The sequence below is a fragment of the Ctenopharyngodon idella genome, chromosome 16, assembly GCF_019924925.1.
Source record: "Ctenopharyngodon idella isolate HZGC_01 chromosome 16, HZGC01, whole genome shotgun sequence".
Lineage (NCBI taxonomy): Eukaryota > Metazoa > Chordata > Actinopteri > Cypriniformes > Xenocyprididae > Ctenopharyngodon > Ctenopharyngodon idella.
In genome coordinates, this window is record NC_067235.1 from 33,489,583 (window position 1) to 33,507,092 (window position 17,510).

The 17,510-nt window shown below is 36.3% G+C and overlaps 1 protein-coding gene across 1 annotated transcript in view; it reads left to right on the top strand.

Annotated features, from left to right (window-relative positions):
* znf385d (zinc finger protein 385D) overlaps positions 1-17,510 on the top strand; it is a 204,093-nt gene that overhangs the window by 81,256 nt on the left and 105,327 nt on the right. The window contains 2 exon segments of the mRNA XM_051866216.1: positions 1,868-2,052; positions 4,264-4,438. Of these exon segments, the coding sequence (XP_051722176.1) occupies positions 4,297-4,438 (142 nt within the window). The 5' untranslated portion in view covers positions 1,868-2,052; positions 4,264-4,296.

The window sequence follows — 17,510 nt, forward strand, 5'->3', positions numbered from 1 at the left end:
ATGTCAAATGTTCTTTGTCATATATGTAATATGTAACACAGACACACACACACACACACACACACACACACACATATATATAGTCATGCGATATTCTACCCTACCAGTATCACCACGGGAATCGTTTCACTGTTTGAATCACTCCACTGTCAGCATTCTCACAGCGAGTGTCATGGAGGGCGAGCAAACCCACCATATTTTATACTGTTATTTTGTAACGGAATGTAGTTTTAAAAGTTTTTTAGTCGAGAATGTAGTTGTTTAGACCTCAGATATTTATATGTAAACATAGCGCCTATTTGAAAATTTGTTGAGACGCTTTCGGAGATGTGAGCTCCAGGCCGTCAGCGCCCGTTCAGCGCTCATGTACCCGCAGAGAACAGCTTCATCTCGGCTAGACCTTTGGGAATTTGCCACTGGCTCTTATGTAGATAGTGTTTAAACATGAGGTATAATTCGTTTTGGGTATATCAAACGGGCAATCTTTGGTTTTTTTAATATATTACTTGTTCCAGAGCTAATAGATTTGGCTTAATGGCTAGATTAAGTTAACTTTATATTTACATTGAAATGAAATCCTGTACTAACTAGAGCACTGCTTTTGTACATTTGACTGAACTGTTTGCTTCCTATTTTACTTCTTATACTGTCATAATGGCTATTGTTGTTAATTTAAATATTATTGTTCAATAAATAATATTTTATATAAATAACATGCCGTATTTTTTGGTATTGAGAGAGTCCGTTAGTGATTTCGACTTCAGTGAAAGTTACATCAATAAGCCATTAGATGGCGGCAAAGACTGTCTTTATGAGTGAGTCAGTCAGTCGCAAAGACTTTTATATTGAAATGGACTGAAACAAGGAAACAAGGACGTTGTCTTTACTTTAAACAACAACTTAAGAGACGCAACTGATAACTGCATTGACTAGCGCTCTCATGGGAAATCCTCTTAAATGTTAAAAGGACAAAGATATCGCTTTCCTCAGTGGACGTTCAAACTGATTTTGTGATTATGAATATAAGATTGACCTGAAGAATATCAGCTAGATGCAGGTAATACACTCATAATACTCTACATATTACAATGAGTTTCAATGAAGCAACTCAATGTTCCTTCGTTACTAGTTTTAAAGTGACTTTTTAGAATTTGTTACGGAGGCTTGGGCTCAGCTGTTTGAATCCGTGGTGGAAGGAAGTAGTTCTGCACAAAAGAGGGTTTTTAAAGACAATCCGTTGTTGTTTCTTACTTATTTACACACTCGTGCTGTCGAACTGTTGTATAAACGCAATATCACACTAGTAGCCGTGCATTATGACTGTATATCTAGTGTATCTAGTGAGTCAGTTCATCCTAAATGGTTCTGTATCTCTCATATATACTTGGGAAAAATTGGTTCATTCTAGAGAATCTGTTCGTTCACAACGTTGATCGATTTCACAAATTTGAGTCCCTGCATAACATTTTACAAATATTTTCTTACTGTGTTTTAACTTGAATTTAAAAATTTTTTTCCAGCTTGTATTTAGTGTAAATTAATTTTTGTACCAGAATAATTAAAATATATTGCACTCTTTAGCAGCTTAGTTGCCTTTTGTTTATTAATTCTGTGACCTGCTTAATTTAAAGATGACCCTTGTCTATAAATGTCAGATTTCATGTAAATTTTTGGTTTGATTATTTATCATGCATATTCAATAGTCTACCTACAATATGTTTGTATCAAAGTATTGATTTAGTAATGATGCCTGTATAACAGTACTGAAACCAAAATTTTGCTGTGGAGTCATCCCTACTGATCCCTCGATGTGATATGTCTGGAGTGGTGTGTATCAAGTAATGTGTGTGTGTTTGTGGGCCCGTAGGGGACAGAGCTTTGTGAGAGTGATGGTCCGTGTCTACAGGACTGCAGTGAGGACAGTGTCACCGTGACTGATGGCAGGAGCTCTGAGACAGGCTGTGTTGGAGCTAGTGGAGCGTGTAATGAACGCTAACTCACTCTCCACGGTTTCCTCTTCCTTCACATCCCTGTACAGTTCTCCTGGGCCAGGTACACCCGCTGAATGCAGAAGTGTGTTTTAATGAGCTGTGGTAAAAGAGCTGTGTGTACAACTGCTTTGCTCATCCAATCAGAGTTTAGAGTCGTAACTGTCTGTTTTATATTGTTAGTTTTACTATTTTGAGTCTTTGTAACTCAAGTGTTTCATAATCTGAAGATGTTTTTGCACTGGTGTCAGATAATCTGATTTTTGGTTTGCGGTCAAGTTAAAAAAAAAACAAAAAAAAAAACAAGAAAATAATTGAATAAGGTATGCGGCAGCTTTTATTTGTAAAGTAGGCATATTTGTTTCACTTGTTTATCCACATATAGGCATTACAATAAGGTTATTATTATTAAATAGACATTTTTGTTACATTCTCAGCAAATAACTATATTGTTAATTAACAATAATAATGTCTCGTGCCAATTTTTTTTACCAATTTTTTTGTCAGATGTTTGTTAGAACTGCTTTTGATCTTAAATATTTACTTAAAAAAACATTAACTTGGTTGATTTTTTTTTTTTTTTTTTTACTTTAAGATAATATTTCAATTATTTAGCAACACATGACACAAATAAAGAAATAAAATATTTAATCTTTTTTTAGTTTTTAGTTTCATTTAGATTTTTTTTTTTTACTTTTTTATGATTTAATTAACATTAATAATAATCAGAAATGGTTCTTGAGCAGCATATTAGAATGATTTCTGAAGGATCATGTGACACTGAAGACTGCAGTAATGATGCTGAAAATTCAGCTTTGATCACAGGAATAAATTACATTTTACAACATATTCACATTGAAAACAGTTATTTTAAAGGGCACCTATTATGCAAAATCCACTTCTACATTGCGTTTGGACATAAATGTGTGTTGTCACAACCACCCTACAATGCTAAAAATCCACCCACTCATTGTTTTTTAATCCCCATTAAACCAAAGCAGTCTCATTAGACAAGCAGTTTTGATTCTCTGAGCAGTGTGCTTTAACTTGGCTACCATAATATGTGAGCAACATGTATGCACATGTTTGTATTTTTGAGAGAATAACGTTTATGCGTGGTTATTGAAAAAAAATGTAAGTCGCTGAAATAAGGCCACAAAAGAAATACTAAATATTTGTCCACAAGGCTTTTGAGTTTGTCGTTGTTTACATGGATCGCCTCAGAATTTGCCTTTGAATAGTGTGCGCTCTCTGTGGGTGTGGCCGCATTACCGGATAATGAGGTGACTCGCGAATGACTTTAAAATAAAGATGCTAAAAAGAAAGTTTGTTAAGAACCAGAATCTAAAAGGATATTAAGATATATTTAATACTTCTTGAGTCACAGGCATGCAAACTTAAGGCAAAAAACACAAGAAGAGCTTTTTGCCATTTTTGAACTGTCACCGTTGGCATATAATGAAACAAAGATTGCCAAAGTCAACAGATTTTACTAATAGACCTACCAATCTCTGTGTAAAAATAAAATAATGATGCTGCCATCTTTCTCAAGTCATTTTTACACCCCTCTAATTTGGCTCAAAATCTCAGGTGAAAATGGTCATTTTGACCCCCGTCTACAGTACAAAATAGTGGATTACTCAGTAAATATACATCTGTGATATTTAATATTTTGGATTTCATCACTATTTATGTTAGTCTTTCTGCAGAAAAAAATGTAACAACATAAAAAATTTGAGCTGGAGAAGTTTCCGAAATTTGTTTGATTTGACACGGAATGACCCAGCAGCTTTACAGAATTAAACATGAGTATAAAAATAGTGTCAGTGTCGCTTTCAAATAGAATTACAACTTCAATTTCTACTACAAAGCGGCTCTCCATTGTGTTCATGCTTTTATTTGCGGACATCTGACCTCGACGGACTGAACAGAAGAAATGAACTGGAGATTTCAATGACAAAGAAGGCGGAGCCTCAGAGCCACACCTACCTATTACATCATCACCATGGACCAATGGTAGTTCGAAGGTGTTTACCAGCCTGATGAGAGAACTTTCCCAGAAAGTTAGCTTTAAACTCCCGAAACAAGCTCCAAATAAACTTCGTTTTGGCCTGATTTTGACCGAAATGATGTCACACCAGTTTGTTCTTCGATTGTTCGGGGCCTTGCATGTCAATCAAGTCTTGGTTCTTATCCAGAATATGTAGACAAGACTTTATATCAGTAGTCAAACATCTTGCTACATAACATTTCTCTCTTTTTTTTTCCCCCTCAGCTTGTCTCCTTTAGTGTGACCTTGTGACCAGTGATGTGGTGGGCTCACCGTGACACTTCCATGCTGGTGGGTGTCAGCAGTGATGATGGTTGGCCTTCAGTCCCAGATGGCTTCCATATGGTTGAACACACCTTTAGCTTCGTGATTGATACCTTCCCCGCTAAGCACCCTCACGGTACACAATACACCCTCTTCCTTGCATATTCACTCAGTATGTTCTTGTTCTTAATCATGCACACACACACTCACACGCACACACACATTGTTTACAGGTTGATACTTTTCATAAGCGTCCTTGCTGCATTGACAGGTTTGCGTGATGAATAGTCGAGCACTTGTCATTACCCGCGGTGTGCGTTCTGTTCTCCGAGCGCGTGTTTTAAATACAGCTTGCGTCAAGTCAAAAGGTTCCTCCATTCATCTGCAGTCACCAGCAGCCCTGCGAAGTGCTGCATTGGGAAGAAATTGTGCAAAGGAGGCAGATACTGCATTATGAGCAGCAAAATATATGACGTGGGACCAGCAGCAGGAAATAGGGTGTTCTGCACAGTTTGGGGGAGTAACTAACTAAAAAAAAATCTACATTTTTCAGTAGATTGACAGTAACTTAGACATTTTCAAAATGGAGTATATTTTCCAGTTACAAGCAAATTTTTCCTAACAGTAGCAATGTAATAATCAAACGCACTCTTATATGAAGCATTGTGAAGTCCAATTTAATTTAATGAACCTAAATGATAATATAATATAATATAATATAATATTATATAATATAATTAGTGCTGTCAAATCAATTAATCGTGATTAATCGCATCCAAAATAATAATCAAACGCACTCTCTTATATAAAGAATTGTGAAGTCCAATTAAATTTAATGAACCTAAATGATATAATATAATATAATATAATATATAATATAATATAATATGATATAATATAATATAATATAATATAATATAATATAATTAGTGCTGTCAAATTGATTAATCACGATTAATCGCATCCTAAATAATAATCAAATGCACTCTCTTATATGAAGCATTGTGAAGTCCAATTAAATTTAACGAACCTAAATGATTTAATATAATATAAAATAATATAATATTATATAATATAATTAGTGCTGTCAAATCGATTAATCACGATTAATCGCATCCAAAATAATAATCAAGCACACTCTTATATGAAGCATTGTGAAGTCCAATTAAATTTAATGAACCTAAATTATATAATATAATATATTCACAATTAATCAAATCCAAAATAAGTTTGTGTTTACATAATATGTGTGTGTGCTTTGTATATATATATTTTTTTATATATATATACACACACACATACATGTATATATTTAACAAAAATATATTATATTTATATATAAAATATTTATATATAATATAAATTACATATAAACTTATACACTCTCTAAAAAAATAACTGTAAAAAAATTAAATAAATACGGTAAAAACAGTCCATTCTGGGTAATATTATTTGTATTTTCAAGAAAGTAATCTATAGGCTACTTTCTCAAAAATGACAAATATTACCCAGAATGCATTGTTTTTACCGTATATTACTTCTGTATATTACAATGCATTCTGGGTAATATTGTTTGTAATTTTCGAAAAAGTAGCCTTTAGGCCTCTTTTCTTAAAACGACAAATATTACCCAGAATGCATTTTACTGTGTAAATTTGTTATTTTTTCATTTGTTTTTTTACAGTTAATTTTTAGAGTGTATGTAAATATTTCTTAAATTTATACATGTATGTGTGTGTGTGTGTGTATATATACACTATAAATATACAAAGTACTCACACATGCATTATGTAAACAAACTTTTATTTTGTACGCGAATGATTTATCCATGCATATTTTTTACAATTCATGTTCCTCTTGAATTAAAATAACTTCCCCTACCTCTTGCAGCAACATCTCTGATGATGAGGGCGAGACAACCTGTCAATCACATGAGATCTACCAATAGCAAACCACAACCATCCAATCAATTCCCTACAGACAAAATCAAGCCCCGCCCTACATTTGTTCTTGTTCCAGAAGCCGTTCCACTCAGATATACGTCACAATAGGGAAGAAAAGACTACTGCATCTTACATTTAATGTTGACTTTAATATAGTATATTAGGACTGTCAGTTCACAGTTAACACATTAACACAAACTGACTTTAAAATATCACTTTCTTGTAGCTTGACAGGCTCAAAAGTTGCTGGTTCTACAAACATTTTTTAATGGGATGGCATGCATCATACCTGAATGATTAATTACTGCCGGTTCTGATGCAGAGGAGTATGGGCTCTTTGTTTCGAAATGGAAAAATGAGCAATGGAGCATTTAAATGTTCTCACGCAAACGGAGATGATAAACATCTGGACTCTGTGTTTGTTCTACGGCTCCTCCAGCTTGTTCTTAATGTATATATTAATGTCAGTTAGTTTAACACATGGCTTGTGAAACTGACTGATGAATTCTACTTGTGTAAGCTATATGCAGACCAGAGCGCTGTCAGGCTCTGCTGTTGTGGTTAGTTAAGATGATTGTGGGGTTTGAGCTTTCCCAGTAGACGCACGCTGTGTTTTCAGAGAGCTCTGTGGCCGCTGCAAGACGCTCTGCTCGTGTTTTACATGCTTTCTAACCAGGTGTGATTTGATGTATGGCGACAAAGGTAATTGAATCTCTCCAGTGCTAATGTGAGTTTAACCATCTGGGACAACTTTGTAAGTCGTTCAGTTTCTAGCCCTGCCCACAATGAAATCTCATTGGTCCTAAACATAGACTGTAAAAAAAATGAAAATAAAAAATGAACAATTGAATTCACATCAGCGTGATTAAAAACTGCCTAATCTTTGGAAAAAATTTATTTGAAGTATAATTTAATTGTTTAGTTTGTCTCACGTCCTATTCGATTACATGGAGAGGGTGGGGTTTGTGAACGATACTGCATCCAGCCACCAGGGGGCGGTCAAAACATTTTGGCTTCACTTTTCAGTACTTGTGCGGCACATTTGAGTCCAAAACAGCTGCATATTAAACATCAAATATGTTCTGATTGGCTTTGATTTGTTGCTGTTCAATTCCCTTACAGATAAAATCAATTCCTGGGGCGTTATTTATAAAGTCGTGCCTATAATGATCCTAAATGTAAATGTACGTCAGTTTCCAAAATGTTCTTATGAGTCCATATACATAAAAATGTTCCTAAATGCATCTCTCTTTATAAATCGCAGTTCATCTTAAATCCAAACGCAGGAAATCCCAGCGTGCTTTCCTAAAACGTATGTGCAGTGTCCCTGTTGTTTTCAGAAAATCATTAATATAATTAATTAATTTCAGTGATGTAATTATTAAAAAGCAGTTAAAATATTGCTTATTTGTGCATATAATTATATTAATGCATATCACGATTGCCTATGTATCTAATTGCGTATGAGCACCAAGAATTTTGTACACGTTCTTCAGCTGGCGAATGCATACGAACATTTTCATGTCAGCGTATGCCTTTGTAAAAACTCATTTTTGACATAGGATAAAATCCATGATATTTAGGATAAAATCCAATTGTACATGCATTTTATAAATGAGGCCCCTGGTCTACTTTTTATTTATTTTCTCATGTTGAATTTCCTTTTTTTAACTCTGAAATGCATCAAATCGTGGATGTAATTGGTTATTTTGATGCTTGTATCTTTCTTAGGTGTTAAACGGATCATTGTTGATCCATGATCCGTACGGACCTGGCCACACGGTTCGGCACGCATGTGATTTTGCGGATTAATTGCAAGTTTAACCACCATAGAGTGAAAGTTTATAATTTGCACGTGTTTTGTTTTGCTAGTTTACACATTCAATAGATTTTAAAGGGGACCTATTATGCCCTATTTCACAAGATGTAATATAAGTCTCTTATGTGTCTCCAGAATGTGTGTGTGAAGTTTCAGCTCAAAATACCCCACAGATCATTTATTATAGCTTGTCAAATTTGCCCCATTTGGGTGTGAGCAAAAACACGCCGTTTGTGTGTGTCCCTGAGCTGCTGCTCCTGGCCCCCTTTCCAGAAGAGGGCGGAGCTTTAACAGCTCGTGCTTCGGTCGCTCAACAACAACAAAGCTGGAGAATCTCACGCAGACAAAATGAGGATTGTCAGTAACGGTGTTCAGCCTTACATTGTTCAAACCGGAGTCGACACTGATGGAGAGACTCAGGAAGAAGTTACAACTTTTAGACGTTTCTGAATGGTTAGTGGATAAATTTATGTAGTTGCTGTGGAGTTGATTCAACTCATCCACTAGCATGTGCCGTCATGTTGCTAAACCTGTATAACAGAACAGTTAGCATGCTTTGCTCGAAGTTTTGTTATGGCGTTAAATCTGGTACACCGTTGTTGCTTACAAAAACAAAATGGCAGCGGCGTGGGTGGAAACGTGCAGATTAAGGGGCGGTAATAGTACAATAAGATCCCCTTCCTACTTCACAAGGGGAGTGAAATCTGAGCGGCTCGTTTGTTCATATGCTTGCAGAGAAAGGCTTGCCAAAGAAAGTTACTGGGTTGTCCTTTTTCACGTTTTCTGGGTTGGAAGATGCACTGGGGACCCAATTATAGCACTTAAACACAGTAAAAGTCAGATTTTCATGATATATCCTCTTTAAATAATAAATGGAAGGCAAGTTACCCCCCCTCCACACACACAATATTTTTTCTTCATGCTGATCCAAAAAGTGATCCGAACAGTGAGTTTTGTGATTCGTTGAACCACTAATCTTCCTTGACCACATATCCAAATCACAACGTACAAAAATAGATCTCAAAAAGAATGACGTCCATCGCACATTGATGCCGGAAAACTTCTCATGCGATCAACTCATCAGTATTAGCTCGGGGTGGCGTTATCGCTATGACAGAAAATCTCAGGGAGATCTTTAGACAAATGAGTCTTCTTTCCAGCCCCGCTCTGAAGTCCTCTATGAGATTAATGTGATCCCTTCAGGAGGGTTGAGAGCACCAGGATGACAGAGTAATTGCTCCTCTCCATGCCCGGTGCCTGCGGTAGACTCATATAATCGTATAAATATTATATGGACTGCATTATCTTTATGCGTTTGATTGTCATATTCAACACGTAGGATATGAGATGTGCTGCTTTTACTCATCCAGAGGGGTCGTTCCCATTCTGAGGTACGTTTTGAACTTTAGAATAAGTTTTAAAGTTACTAATGTGATTTCCATCTTTAAAAATTGTGAGTTTAATATGTTATCCAATATATTAAGAGAACCGCACAGCATGAAGGACCTACATAAGTCTTAATAACCTCAACGTTAGATCAAACCAGAAGGCGTTCGCCATATTCCTCTATAGACTCGTGGCTCGGCACGTTGTCAGATCTTTTATTTATTTAATTGGACGGTTTTAAATTTCTCTGCCACTTGCTGTGAGGCTTTTAAACGAGCCTGAGCCCAGTATCGGTGTTCCTATAGCTCAGCGTTGGGCGAGAGAGCGTCCATCAACCGTACGTACGGGATGGGAAACCTTTAGCTCACCGTCTCCATTGTTCTGGGAAGGTCATGTGCAGCCGTGTGGAATGAGAATGGAATGAGATGACAAGGCCGAGAGATAACACACAATAGAGGGGAACCCGGGTCACGGCACTTTGTTTTACTGGATCTTTAACACCCAGGACAGGCCCAGCTATGATATAGTGCTCACAGCAACTCTACTCACTTTAAAGGTCGCCCTGATGGTGCTTCTGGGAAAATTAGCTCAAATGATCCTCATAAAGGCTGGAATAGCCATGCATTTTTATTTTCTGTTCATGGTTGCATGTTTTTGCTTGCCTTGATGGTTTTATGGTGTATGATTAATTTTTTTCTCTTGTGCATGTGCACTTTTTTTTTTCTTTTCTGAGAAAAAATCTACTTTTTCATGATGCCTGTCATCTGTAGTCATAGCGACTGTTTGCATAATGCATGCGTTGCACTCGGAGTCACACAAGAGCACGGTGAAGGCATGTGTAGATTTTAGCAGTCAAAAAGGTTCTCTGACTGGATTTTGTTCACAGAAATGGTAAACCTGCAAAATGAAAAGGGCTTAGAGATAAAATACCAATAATTCTACTGCTGTTTCCAAACTTACTACTATTAAAACCAGCCCCCCGCCAGGATTTGGTGATCTTGCAATCACAAGAATTAATGCAAATGCAACCAATCCATTATTAATCAACATTCATTATTTGCAATAGCTTGTGGCGTTATCTTATTTCCGCAATATTTGTGCATAATATGAAAAATTAGCATAACAAGTGTGATGTAAGCCTCAGCATGACAACTATAACTGCTAAAAAAAAGGGAAAAAATTGGTCTTTAAACAAAAGTTTAGTTTATTTTCCTTCTTTGCTGATTACTTCACACACAAATATGTTTGTTTTCTTGTGCCAAATATTTATATGCTGGCTGCATTTTCAGTTGCAGTCAATTTCAAATTTTTAACATTTTTAAATTCCACATAAGAAAGAGAAATCAGGAAATTTGAATTCTGAAGAAAGGATTAGTTCACTTCAGAATTCAAATTTCCTGATAATTTACTCACCCCCATGTCATCCAAGATGTTTATGTCTTTCTTTCTTCAGCTGAAAAGAAATGAAGGTTTTTGAGGAAAACATTCCAGGATTTTTCTCCATATAGTGGACTTCACTGGGGTTCAACGGGTTGAAGGTTTAAATGTCAGTTTCAGTGCAGCTTCAAAGAGCTCTACATGATCCCAGACGAGAAATAAGAGTCTTATCTAGAAAAACCATCGGTCATTTTCTAAAAAAATAAACATTTATAAACTTTTTAACCACAAATGCTCGTCTTGCACTGCTCTGCGATGCGCCACGCATTACGTTATCATGTTGGAAAGGTCAGGTGTGACGTAGGCAGAAGTACCGATCCAGTGTTTACAAAGTGAACGTGCAAAGACTAAGTCAAGCGGCCTTTACAAAAAGGGTAAAACGACAATGTCGGACGATTTTGAAGTTGGAGGAGAAAAGGAGTTTTTCGCCCTACCACGGTACTTCCGCCTACGTCACGCGTGACCTTTCCAACGTGATTACATAATGCGTGGTGCATCACAGAGCAGTGCAAGACGAGCATTTGTGATTAAAAAGTACATACATTTTAATTTTGTTTAGAAAATGGCCGATGGTTTCTCTAGATAAGACCCTTATTCCTCGTCTGGGATCATGTAGAGCTCTTTGAAGCTGCACTGAAACTGACATTCAACCCGTTGAACCCCAGTGAAGTCCACTATATGGAGAAAAATCCTGGAATGCTTTCCTCAAAAACCTTAATTTCTTTTCGACTGAAGAAAGAAAGACATAAACATATACCTGCAAACTAGTCGCTTTTCTGCGAAATTCGCCATTTTGAATCAAAAGATGTCATTTATGTGAATCGTGACTGAAGTGAGACCATAAACGTCTCTCGAGCTGTCGTGATCTTTTTTGGCGCTCTGTGGTGTGACTGACACATCGCTGTAGCGCTTCAGTTCAAACAGAGGCAGAACGCAATAAACATGAATGGGTGTAGGATGAATGAATACCGAAGGTATGTTGAAACATCCAGTACAACTTACTGAAATCCGTATCATGTCATATGTAACGTTAATCGATCAATCATTGTTTCAACCGTGGAAAAGCGCCAATAAAATAGCTTGTAAAAATGTCACATTTACCATAACATTTACCTCAGAAAAGCCGTTTAATGTCAAAAAACTCAAATGAACTTGGAGAGGAGTATTTTGATATATAGGCTATCCACTGTGACTATAGGCCATTGCATATTCATGTACTTAATATGTGCTTCAATACTGAATGTATAAAACCGTTTTATGACGGCCACCATTTAAATGTTTAGGCCGATATTAAAAACGAGTAGAAACATAATTATGTCATTAAAAAATTATTATAACGTTATTATAAAAACTTCTTTATGTGTAATTTATATGTAAGTAGCTTACAAATCAATTAATTTTAACATTTAATATTATAATGATGTACCAGCTGTGGTTCCCTGTATAGTTTACAGCATTAGTTGAGAGATTTTTTTCCAATTTGCCATGTACTGTAACTGATAGGCCCCAAATTAATCATTATTGAATTGAAGGTAATCAAATCGCAAGCTTCTGAATCAAAATCGAATCCAATTGTGAAATTTGTGTCAATGCCCAGCCCTATAGTGTCAATAAATGTTTTTTTTATTTTTTTTATTTGAAGCAAATGTTGTTTTTTTCCATTTATTTTCTTGTGGGAGTGCACCAGAATGCTTAGTTTATATGTTAAAATCACAAATATTTTCTCCTGGGGGAGGACGCCCCCTGACCCCCCTACTACTATTTACTTTGTAAACATCTCACCTTTTTCAGACTTTGCAGGTATGTAAACATCTTGGATGACATGGGGGTGAGTAAATTATCAGGAAATTTTAATTCTGAAGTGAACTAATCCTTTAAAGGATTGAAACGACGTTACATTTTTGGTTAATCTGTCCCTTTTTATTCAAATTTTAATTCAACAATTCCTTTTTGTTGTGACCAACTCAAATTTACACACTGTCTCCAACAATAATTAAATATTGATAACTGGTGAACAAAACAGCACAAACATAGTTGCCGTTTTTAAAAATAAGCCGCCACATTTGATCTGCTGTAATCAGTAAAAGTTCTGACATCATTGCATGACACCAATAAATCTCACCAATAATATAGTACGGTGTGCATTCGCCATCAGGAAAGCTAAATAAAGTAGATCTGCCTCATTCCTCTCAGTGTGCCCACGCAGAAGCTGCTCTTGCCTGATTGTTTTTTGGGGTTACAGAACCGAGGAAATTCAAGGTCTCGGGGCGAGTTTACAGTGAGAGCCTGGCCTTAATTAGAAAAGGATGATGGGAGGGAGAGCAGAGAAAGAGGCTTGGAAGGCAAAGATTTGCACTGGGATCAAAGGGTAGATGAGGGATGACAAATATCCGAGAGCCAAAGACTGCTGGAATTCCATCTAAACCCTCGGGAGACGGGAGCAGGGGGGGGCGAATCTATTCGTCTTCCATTTTTGCAACGCTTCTCTCGCCAATATGTTGAGGAAAAAATATGAAAATACAAAACAGGTGGAGTTTACTCACTTAAAAAGTCTAACAGTCTGTCAAAGCGTTGCACGGATCGTTTCTCCGGCTTCTTATCCTATTGAAGGATCTGGTGTGATAATTATCAACTCATCTTCCCAGTATGCAAAAATTCGCAATCAACAACCCGCCGCATTTCCGTGAGGCAAATCTGCATATTTATTTGCTAATATCCTCCCTCTGTTGACTGTTGTTCACTTGTTGACAACCAACAGAAGCTATGCTGAATGCTCAGCGCGGCCCAAAAAACAGGAAACCGAGTCTCTAGGCTTTTCCTGATTTCAAACATGCACGCTCCCCTCAGCTTTGGGAAAGCATCCCAGCTCCTTCACTGCAGGACTCCTGATGGTTCACACACTCCATCCGTCCAAGCCTGGGTGGGTTTTTATGAGAGAATTCATTGTGCTTTAGTGCTAGACGACCCAAGCGTTGGACCTCTCTGAAGACGTGCCAGAAACGTGACGGAGCGTTTACATTGACAAATGACGTTTAGGATGGGATTAGGAATATGGAATAGATTTTTGGGCTTTGAGACTTATTGAGGAGTATGCGATATAACTCATTAACCAATGATTTGCGTTCCAATCGTGTTCATGTGGCTAAAAAAAGTGCTGCGGATATTAGTTGAACAGTCTGTTTTTTCTCTCGGGCCAAATTTAAACAAAGGGTCCTGAGGAAATTGCATTCACCTCTGAATTTTGGGAGTCATAAAGAGAGTTACTGAAGTATTTTCCTCCGAACCCTTGTCAAAGCGATGACATTGGGCCCCGCTATATGTAATAGACTGTTGGAGAAGAAAGACTAAATTTAGCCGACGTCTTAAACAAGTCCATATGAACAAAAGACATCTGGTCTGATGGAACCCATCTGATTCTAGTTCCTAAACCTTTGCACGAATTTCCCTTTTATTTGAATTTAGCCATAGTTTGGATACATTTATTGCAAATATACAGTAATGCAATGACAGTAGGTGTTTAAAATGCCAAAACAAACAGTGCCAAAATAAATGTTGCAGTTCGTTGTAAACTCCTTTTCAATCTCATGACCTCCAGTCTCGTTGCATGTTTAAAACAGGACTTGTTTGGTTCTCAAAGGCCTCTTTGCTGCCTCTTTTTAAAGCTTTCATTGCATAATTGCCCTTAGTGAGCAAACGTTGAAGGGAATTAAGCAATCCCAACCCTCTCACCGCCTCAATGCTCAATGTTTCTGGGCCTCGTTGTGTGTTGAGTCAGTGGACTGTTCTCTATCTGAGAAAAAAATGTAATTTCGGGGACAGAGTTATGGATTGCACTGCGCTGTTTTTTCAATATCCGGCCTCAGCTGGCACGTCGGCGGTCTCGTTGTTGTTTCCAGTGTAAGTTCCCTTGATTTGACTTTGCTAACAAAAGAAAAAAATAAATAAAATAAAAAAAGCAGACCACACTAGAGTTTTGTAGCTATTGCAGTACAGTGCCAGAAAAGCAGCACTGTAAAATGTTTATAAGGTTGTAACCAGTTGATTTTGAGTGATGATTTACTCAGCAATGCACAGCATTTGGTGTTTATAATGATGCTGGGAATGGCAGAGTATTGATTCGGCTGTTCTCATATTAAAATAAAACAGCAGATATTGTGTAATCAGCACATGGCATCTGTTATAGAACATTTTGAAATTATGCATAAAGCTGTTGTAGATCTGTAGACTTCCATGTAGAATTCTGTTTGATTCAACAATGGATTTCTCCATTGTCTCATTTTATGTCTGAAAAAACATCAGAGGGTTGCAGTAATTGTCCGTAATCCTCATGCTAAGTGTTAACACACTGGTAGAGAAATTTGAAAAGAGAAAAAAATATCGGATTAATCTGTCGAAAAGACACCAGCCCAAGTTGATTTGCTGGTCTTAGCTGGTTTACACTGGTTTAGCTGGTCTGGTTTTTGATCTCATTAGTGTTAAAATTAGTGTTATTTAGCTCACATACACCACTGTTCAAAGTTAGGGGTCAGTAAGTTTTTAAGAAATAAACACTTGTATTTGGTTAAAGGGTTAGTTCACCCAAAAATGAAAATTCTGTCATTAATTACTCACCCACCCGCAAGACCTTCGTTCATCTTCAGAACACAAATTAAGATATTTTTGATGAAATCCGATGGCTCAGTGAGGCCTCCATAGCCAGCAAGATAATTAACACTTTCAGATGCCCAGAAAGCTACTAAAGACGTATTTAAAACAGTTCATGTGACTACAGTAGTTCAACCTTAATATTACGAAGCGACGAGAATACTTTTTGTGCGCCAAAAAAAACCAAAATAACGACTTTATTCAACAATATCTGCGATTTCAAAACACTGCTTCATGAAGCTTTACGAATCTTTTGTTTCGAATCAGTGGTTCGGAGTGTGAATCAAACTGCCAAAGTCACGTGATTTCAGTAAACAGGCTTCGTTAAGTCATAAGCGTTTCGAAATCTCAATGGTTCACGTGACTTTGGCAGTTTGATACACGCTCCGAACCACTGATTCGAAACAAAAGATTCGCAAAGCTTCGAAGCTTCACGAAGCAGTGTTTTGAAATCGCCCATCACTAGATACCCTTACGAAAAAGAAGTTTATTCAAGTGTGCTATTAGCATACTTCTTTTAAACTAAAAATAAGAAAGTATACTTTCAGTCTACTTTTTATATACTTCTCAGAAATATACTTGATGTACTTCTGAGAAATATACTTAAAATTGCACTTACGTATACTTGACTTATACCGACAGAAAAGTCTATGTATATTTGGCCTATACTTGGACTCAGTCTTTTGATCGAGATATACTTAAAAGTATATTTATAAAAGTATAGTATATTGATTTATAAAGAAAACAGATATATTCCTAATTCTGAGTATCTGAATTTTTGTGTAGTCTAGTCCACTGGTAGTGTACATTTACTTCAAATCTACTTCCCTCTTTCCTCACCATTGACTGAATTTTCAGGCTATGCGATAGGGGGCGCTGTTACGCATCTTCTGAAAGAGTACAGAATCTCTGGATCAAAACGCAGGAGGAGAAGAAGCTGAAACAAGCCATAGAAGATTACTCACACAAATATAAAGTGATCATAAAACATTAAACAGCATATAAATAAAAACTGCCAAACGTTATGTGTACTATGAGGACTATGAAGCTTTGGGGGTGTTTATGGACTCGGTCCATAAGTGTTGATAAAAAAGGATTCATGAAACTAGAATAAAATGTTTTTAAAATGGAAAGAGTTAAAGTACAGTTAAAGGTATTTCAAGTATAAAATATAATACCTAAATAGGAACATAGTAGTATACTTAAACTGCAAAAAATATATATAAAAAGTAAACTATAAGTGTGATGTTATGTTCACAGTATACTTGCACTAAGCTAGTAGTTTACTGAGAGTATATTTCAAAGAGTACTTTCATATACTAAAAATGTACTTCTAGTATAAAAATAGTAAACTACTAGTATACTTATAAGTTCACTTGTAGTACAGATGCAGTACAAATGAGAAACGAAGCTGTGAACCAGTTGTACTTAAAATTTACTATTGTTACACTTATAGTACACTTAAACGTATACTTCAATTGGGCCAAGCAGTATTAAAATAGTACACTTACAAGTTTACTAATAGTACATTGATACAAGTATACATACTACATAAAGTATACCTAAAAAATATACTTGAACATTACTTAAGTGTACTTGAAGTATACTTCTTTTTCATAAGAGTATTGTTGAATAAAGTCGTTATTTTGTTTTTTTGGCGCACAAAAAGTGTTCTTGTCACTTCATAACATTAATATTGAACCACTGTAGTCACATGAACTCTTAAATATGTCTTTAGTAGCTTTCTGGACATCTGAAAGTGTTAATTATCTTGCTGTCAATGCAGGCCTCACTGAGCCATCGGATTTCATCAAAAATATCTTAATTTGTGTTCTGAAGATGAACGAAGGTCTTACGGGTGTGGAACGACATGAGGGTGAGTAATTAATGACAGAAATTTCATTTTTGGGTGAACTAACCCTTTAAAATGCATTAAATTGATCAGAAGTGAGAGTAAAGACATTTATAATGTTACAAAA